The sequence below is a fragment of the Stigmatopora nigra genome, chromosome 3, assembly GCF_051989575.1.
Source record: "Stigmatopora nigra isolate UIUO_SnigA chromosome 3, RoL_Snig_1.1, whole genome shotgun sequence".
In the NCBI taxonomy this organism is placed as follows: Eukaryota; Metazoa; Chordata; class Actinopteri; order Syngnathiformes; family Syngnathidae; genus Stigmatopora; species Stigmatopora nigra.
The window spans coordinates 8,232,469-8,240,368 of record NC_135510.1 but is presented as its reverse complement, the minus strand read 5'-3'; the positions used below and the strand labels follow the sequence as shown (position 1 = coordinate 8,240,368).

The 7,900-nt window shown below is 44.6% G+C and overlaps 1 protein-coding gene across 1 annotated transcript; it reads right to left on the bottom strand.

Moving 5' to 3' along the window:
- Positions 1–45: 45 nt before the first annotated feature.
- atxn1l (ataxin 1-like) lies at positions 46–7,529 on the bottom strand. The gene is made up of 3 exons (XM_077713811.1): positions 7,381–7,529; positions 5,065–6,155; positions 46–4,896 (listed from the first exon to the last, which is right to left on the bottom strand). Exons 2-3 carry the CDS (start codon positions 6,043–6,045, stop codon positions 3,637–3,639), a joined length of 2,241 nt encoding a protein of 746 aa, XP_077569937.1. The 5' UTR covers positions 6,046–6,155; positions 7,381–7,529; the 3' UTR covers positions 46–3,636.
- Between the last annotated feature and the right edge of the window lie 371 nt (positions 7,530–7,900).

The window sequence follows — 7,900 nt, the reverse complement described above, 5'->3', positions numbered from 1 at the left end:
ATGTATCAAAACCATCTGCTACAAAAAGACATTCAATAAGCAGCCCTCAGTTTAGATAATAGTTTATATTTATATAGCTGTATATATATATATTATATTGTGTTGACTTACAATGTTCAATGCAACGTTTCAGAGTTAGCTGTAACAATAAAAATACAATATCTTTGTGTCCTTAAAGTACATAGAATTCAAACAGGCCAAAAAAAATATATATATATATATATCAATGAACAAAAAAAGTCTAAGTAGTTCACGGAGAGGTACAAATATACAGTACAAATCTAATTTATCCAAGGGTACAAATCATAATAAAAAAAGCAACAAAATACAAATATTAATGCTTTCTTAAATTCAGGTAGGTGTAGGGTATTTCTAAGGGTGCACTTTGGGTGGACAAGTCTATAAGGCTTCTGATAACAGATCAATACATATCGGTACGACCAGACGATATTAAAGTCACTATACAAAGTTCAAACAACCTGGATTATACTTGAGGATTGACATTTACATCTTTGCATATATTTTGCAGATTCAGGCATTTTGGAAAAGAAAAAAAAAACATTTTTTTTCTATTTTCAGTTACACATCACATACAAAGCAGTGTCATTTTGTGCCAAAAACAAACAAGTACAACCAAATCAGGAAAAACATCTTTAAAACTTGAAACCGTTCTACTTTTTGATGTTTTTTCTTTTCTTCCATGTTTAAAGTCACCATGGAAACAATCCGAGAAATTCATCTGTAGGAAGTCGACTGTTACCCACACAAAATTGTACGAAGCAGGAGTTAAGGCATCAAATAGTCGTGGTCAAACCAGCTAGACAACAACAACGCACATATATATCAGAGCATTTACTCCAGATAATCCTCATCTTAAACACCATGTTCTAGAATGCTCTTTTGGTCTCACTAGTAATAGAATTTAACGTAGTAGTGGCAAATTGAGTAAATTCATATCAAATGGTGTACTTTTAACTCACTACTAGCATGTCGTTTTACCAATAAGGACAAAGAGCATGCCAATACATGGACATGAAGCGAATGATAAAAGTTGCGGCAACTTTCCGTACTGTGACTCTTCAAGTCAAACAACAACTGACAAGAACGGAACATTTAGTGCAATTACTTACAGCAACACACCGGCATCCTTGTCGAAACAAGCGCCCAAAACTAACCAAAACAGCCCCATCTGTTGGCCGGTAGTTAAAGACAAACTGCACTGCTTGCGCTCTAAAATGGAATTAATACTTAAGAGTTTTTTAGCGCCATACTAATTTGATCCAATCGAATTTGGCTAGCCTAACGACAAAATTGCCCAAGTCATTAAATTACAGTGGATACAAAGTTTTCCTGTTTTTCTTTAAACTCTTTTCTAAAGAAAATGTTCTGTTTCAATTGAGTCATTTTGCATATATTCCAAAGACTACTCGAAGCAGCTGTACTGTGAATTCCAAGTTTGTTGACAAAGTTAAAGAAAAAAAGTGCCACTAGTGGGCAGCACTGTGCAAACAGACGGTAAGTAACATTACAAGCGGTGTGACAGATGCGCATTCTGGTGGGTTAACATCACTCACACACAGCATGTGATATTGCTAAATACGTGATTGTGCTATCAAAGGCATTTTTAGCTGGTTTAATTGCCCCCCTGATGAAATGTTAGAACTGTCACACATTAATGTTCTGCTTTCTCCATTCTTTTCGAAGGATATAGAAAATGTCAAAGTTACCAATGTTCTACCGCTTTTTATTAAAAATACAAGAAACTGCATGATTGATTTTTTTCCTATGAAATCAAGGCAACTTGACCAAAAGATGTTTAGAAAATGACTTGGGCAATTTTGCTACAAGTCTGAATATGTACTGTGATTACACATTCCGGTAATTTGATATGAGGTTCTTTTAGGTAAAAAAAAATGACTTGACTTATAGAATGTAAAGAATGTATCTTGATTCATCTATGCATGCGGCGGACAGTGACGCACGCGCATGCTTAACGTGATTGCAGAAGCTACAACTGCCCTGTGCAACAGATTTGATTTTAGAAAAGTTTTTGTGAAATATCAGGAGTATATACGCTAACATTCTTGTGAATATACTTTCTTCTCAAAAATAAATGGATACAATTCTGGCTATAGTGCATTTTAAATCCCCCCGAAACTATATCAAGAGGCCCTAATTTCCATAAACCTTTCTTTACAGTCACATTTGCTTGTTGTTTTGCCATTCGTTTTTTCTCAAAAATGTGCCTTGACTATAAAGCTGGGAAACATATGATGTACTAGTTTTACACACAAAAAGTTGTTTTTTTTGGCTTTTTTTTTAAATTCATTCACGTGAGGTCTTTTTTGTTTTATCAAATTGCATGGCAAGCGGGAACACGTCTCCTTAGAGGAAAAACGGAGCAAAATGGCAATCGGGTAAGCGTTCCTGCTGTCTTTACTGCATAGAAAACGACTAGGAAAGATTGGCAGCCATGTTAACTTTAGCCTCCGCTGCTCATAAACAAAACGAACCAGGCAGAGAGTCTATGGTGCGAAACGAAAGAATACATCTCAAAAGAAAAGTTTCTTTTGCACTTTTTCAGTAGGAATGTTAGTGTGTAATGTGCCGCCTGAATACTAAACTCTCCGCAAATGTTCTAATTGCACTTATTAAATCTTAGGTGAGCGCAAGAAAACTGCAGCATTTACCTGGCTGATTTGTAAACAGATGCCAAAAAAAAAATGCACGTCAGTTTCCCAAACGTGTTCCCTTTGCGTGCTGTGAGGAAAAAAAGTGTAGCGATAGGAAAAGAAAAACAAAGTGAGGAGCATTATAACATGGAAGATGGGCTAGTGCATTAATTTCCAAAGATGAAGTGGCATTTTGGGGGCAAAAAGAACATCCAATGAGGATTTTGTCCCATTGTGGGCGCGATTGCTTCAATTTTGCAAGGAGAGAAGACTACATTTACTGGTAATTTCTAGTCTGACCTTATTATTAAACTTAAGTTTTGGGCCATTTTACCATTCAATTGAATGAAAAAGTGTTTCTAAACTTTTAGCCAACAGTATATTTCTTTTTATTTATTATTTAAATTGGTTCAATTGTAATTATTAAAATATAATACAAAAATAAAAGATAAATACCAATAAGGAATACATGTCCTTATAGCATCCACATGTGGAAACCACATCTGCAAGGGCTTAATTATTTAGTTTTTCTTAAATAACCAAAAATAACCACTAGCCATTTAAAGAGTTAAGGAGGTCTTTGAGGTACACAGAAGAGGTGAATGAGAGGGGCCGCCGAAATGATACTGGAATGACTTAAGCACTGATTCCAGTTCGTTGCAGTTATGCAAAACGCACATAAACTCAGGAGATTGATTCTTCACAAGTTGGATTGTAAGACGAGCATCGCCTATCGAACGCCGACAGTCAGGAATGGACCAACGATCACCGGCTTCCAAATGCAACCCGGCCTGGTCCGACGACGCGCGTTCCCAGTGCGGAGTAACCTACCCTACTACGACCTTCCCCCTAGAGTGAGTAACGGCGAGCCAGAAGGAGATTTTTTTTTCTCAGTTGAATGTGCAAAAAATCTTCAACATTCGCAGGCTACATTCACACTCGTTTCTCCGTCGGCGGCGGGTCGTTACTTCCCTGCGTTGGAGCGTCCTTCGATGGACAGTTTGACCTCCTGGGGGATGAACGAGGGCCGGATGAGTCCAGTGGTGGCCATCTGAGGACACGCCTCTCCCTTCAGACTGTATCTTTGGAGGCCAGGAGAGGACCAGCGCCTGTGAGAAGCCCCCGGGGCAGAGCCCGTGATGGCAGAGGCGTGCGTGTGCAACTGGTAGCCGCTCTGACCGCGGGGGTGCTCACCCACTGTTCGAGCCATTCTGCCGTGTGGGTCGGCTTCTTCCTTGTCAGCCGTGTCTTTCTCCGCCTCCCTCGGTCTGTCTCTGTGCATTCGCTCTGTCCTGAAATGAGCCTGAGTGCGCGAGTGCTGCGGGGCGGGAGGTCCCATGAGTCGATGAGCGGGTTCCGACACAGAGCCGCCGCTTTTGCTCAACGTCCGGGCCGCGTCATGTTGCGGCGCGGCTTTCTGCTGCGACGCTTGCTGCTGCAACGTGACCGACACGCACACGTCACCTACTTGCATCTGATGGCAGGCCAAGCCATAGAGCTGCGCCGTGCGCTCCGGGCTGTACGACGACCACCCTTGGCCAAAGACGAAAAAGGGGTGCTCAGGCGGCACGTCGATGGTCACTTTGCTCTGCTGCTCCCCCACGGTGAAGTGCAGCGTCACCAGGCCTGGCCTCTGCTGGCTGGCGCGGATGTCTACCACCATGCTAGAGTCGATTTTCAACCCCCCGCTCAGCTCGGCGCTGCGCACAAAGTCCTGAGTTTGCAGGTCCTCCACCCGCTTCAGCTCCCCGGTGGCCAGCTGGATGAACGCACCCTTCATGAAGTGCGACGTGTTGCCGGAGGCCGGACCGGGGGCGGCGGAGGCCAAGGCCTGCACCACCTCGGCGGGAAGCTGCTGGGGTACCGTGGGCCCAGCCACGGTCCTCTCTGGGATGCACGCCCTGGCCGAAGGATCTGACACTTTAAAAGAGGGCTTGGGAGAGCCGTCGTTGGCCTGCGCTGGGTAGTGCTGCTGCGCCTGATACTGTATGGGGACTAGCACTGACTGGCCATTGGCCAGCATGACTGATTGGGCCGGCGTCCCCCCTGGTTGTTGCTGCTGCTGCCCGCTCAGTCGCAGCTCACCGTAGTTTGTGGGTTGGGCCACGGTTCTGGCTCGCTGGACACTCTGAGACAGATTCAAGGGGGCAAAGGAGACCTCTTTGCGGCCTCCGCTGACAGTTTGGCTAGAGGAAAAGGCCGTGTTGCCAACCACCTGCTGCACCTGGGAAAACAAGACAAGACATGTATGTAAACAAATGTCACCTCTTATGTTGAACTTCAATAATGGCTTAATGCTGTACATGCATTGTGATTCAAAATTAAGCTTACCTTAACAAATAAGTCGAAAATAAACTCATACGGTAAGGAGATTTTTTTTAAGGTGACTTACCTCTAGGTCACTGTCTGGAGTGCTGCGGTGGCAGGGTGAGCTCAGCCGACGCTTTTGGTTGGCCTCGTGCGCAGGGGGGACGGCAGCTATCTGCTGCACTCGTGCGTTCCTGACGGCGTAGAAGTCCAACGGGAGATCCCTGCCCACCTGCTCCTTACTTCCACCATTCATCTCTGGCTCCTTTTCCTGTTGCACATCATTGGTGGCCCTGGCAGGACCCTGAGCGTGGTAGAAGACCGGCACCCCCCGCGAGCCGAGCTCTGTGGCCGACACCACTCCGACGGCGCTCAGGTGCTGCTGGGCGGCCTCCTCCGAAGGCAACATCAGCGGGACGGCGCTGGAGCCGGAAACTTTGGCAAAGGTATGAGCGCCGCCAACCTGAGCCTGGAGTGGCGGGGAAACCACGCCTTCTTGTATGACAGACGGGTAAGGGACGAGGTGGGACACGGCGTGGGCCTGGGGGATGCTTCCTGAGGGCGGGATTAACGAACCGGGGACAAAACCGGGCGCTAAGGCGTACGGTACTGCTGCATATGGGGAGCTGACAAACTGCAGGGAGGAATGAGGGAGCTGCGCATAGCCCAGAGGAGGATAAGGAAGGCCCGAATGCTGCAGGAGGGGAGAGTGCACAGTGTAGGCGGGAGAGATGTGGCTCAATACGGGGTGAGGACTGCTGGGCGAGTAAGTAACTGACGGTAGAGCCACTTTGTAAAGCATACTGTACTGGTCTACTGGCACAGCTGAGATGCCCTCAGAGGAGTTCCCTCCGTAATGAGCTCGCAGCCACTCTCCCTGAGACTCGCTGTTGGCTGCACAGTTCTGAATGGAACTCACCACTTCATCCTCTCCAACGACACCACCTCCTCTTTCCAAAACAGAGACCACTGCCGGTGTGCCCGCTGTAGCGCCACAGTTGCTGACAGGAAGGTCCCGCTTCTTAGGAGGCAGGCACTCCTGGTTACGCTCCTGAGTGGGTTTCATCGCGACAAAGTAAATTCACTCCACGCCGCAGGAGCCGATACTCGCAAGCCAGGCGGGCCGTGCAGGCACCAGCTCTGAAATCCTCCAGCTGACTTCCACTGAAGGTTCTCCTGAGGGCATAATATGGTAAATAAACATGAGCTGGAAAACAAAATGCTATTTATATTAGAGTTACATTTACAAAATGGCTGACTGAAATAAACTCAATTGAATTGAGTGCTTGGAATGAATGGAATAGGTGATCTCCAAAAATGATGCCACCCCCCCCCTGTTTTTTCCCCTCAAATTTACGATAATCTTGCACTGTTGTGTGTACAATTAAGCATCTTTCACTCGTGCCGTTTTGACTTAAGTATAATATATTTCATGACCCCTCTCTTAACTCAAAATACATTACATCTTTCCTATGGTGTGCGTGCAGTGACCACGGGAGGCAAAATAATTTGTTGTAGAGGATAAAGAATATAAGCATGTCAGCAGGCGTCTCCTTTGAGGAATTTTGAAAATCTATTTGCTGTCTATTTCACCTGTAACACATAAAATTATTTATTTTTGCAAGTGAGCTTGCGCTCTCGGATGCAAGCAATAAAAAAAGAATCACACCCCAAATAGATCCAATTTGTTTTGTAATTGCACAGGCAAAGTCATTGTCATAATGCACGGTAACAGTGGCAGTAAACATACATGGCTTGAATAAAAAAAAACATCATTAGTTCGACTTATTTTTAACACAACCCAAATTCAACAAGACACAACTACAAAAGTACTTGCGTCCATTCAAAAAAGTCTGTACAGATGACGTTTTCACTTGATCTCGGACATATCTCAATCACATCATTAGAAAAAAATGATGCCATCGTGGGCGAACGAGCATCAGAATCGTGGGAAGGAAACAACTCGGGCAACAGTTCAACCGGCTGACTGGAAACTAAATGTTCCAACGACACACTCGATGGGCGTCCTGGTTCTGACTTGGAACACAATAAAAAAGTCACTTTAACTCCATTACACAGCACGGACGATGCACACCGTTAACTACCAATGGATATGGTAAAGGAGTACTTTTTCAGAACAGTATCGACATGCCATTTTGTAAGATTCATTTGAATATACATGAAATGTTTTTGTGATCCAAGAATAAAGTCCGATGGCCTGTTATTTCTCATTCTTGCTGTGTTCCACCGGACGCAGGTTCCGGGCAGTTAGCTACTAGGCTAACACATTTAGCTCGCTCAACTCCACTCCTGCTCGATTTCTGTCTTCCTTAACAACACGGTAGCGCGATTGCATGTTGATTTTCTTATACTGCGGCGCTGCTAATTCACGCAGACTTACCTCCAATTGTCATCTCGGAAAGACTTAGTTCATCGGGAGGAATTAAGGAGATAAAGATGAGCGATGTGTGACAAAAATCAAGGCTCAGAAGTCGAGCCCATCTCGAAGGCCAGCGGAGGCGCTCGACGATGACGTCACCGGTTTATTCAATCTCTGGCACCTCCGCATTTCATTTTTTTAATAACATCTATCTGAACCACTGTGCGTTAATATAGACTGATCTCTTGGGTAAATAGTAGATGCGTTCTTCAGGGTGATGTGTTTGACGGCACGCATTTTATTCATAACTAGTTTCCTAAAAGTTATTGCTACTGGAATGAGTTAAAAGGGGCGTTTAAGTCATCAGTTGCCATTGACAGTGATAGACGTCCATTCATTTGTACATTCCCTAATTCAAATGGATTGGACATCTATCAATGTCAATGGCAACCATGAGTTAAAACTTTATTTCTACATCCAAATTTCAGGCTTGCCAAATGACACAATTTATTTGAGGATATTGTGGTGGGGAAAAAAAATC

Coding starts and splice junctions, on each gene's coding strand:
- atxn1l (XM_077713811.1), bottom strand. CDS start 6,045: ATGAAACCCACTCAGGAGCGTAACCAGGAGTGCCTGCCTCCTAAGAAG. Junction 4,897..5,064: donor CTCCAGACAGTGACCTAGAG/GTAAGTCACCTT, acceptor TTGTTTTCCCAG/GTGCAGCAGGTGGTTGGCAA.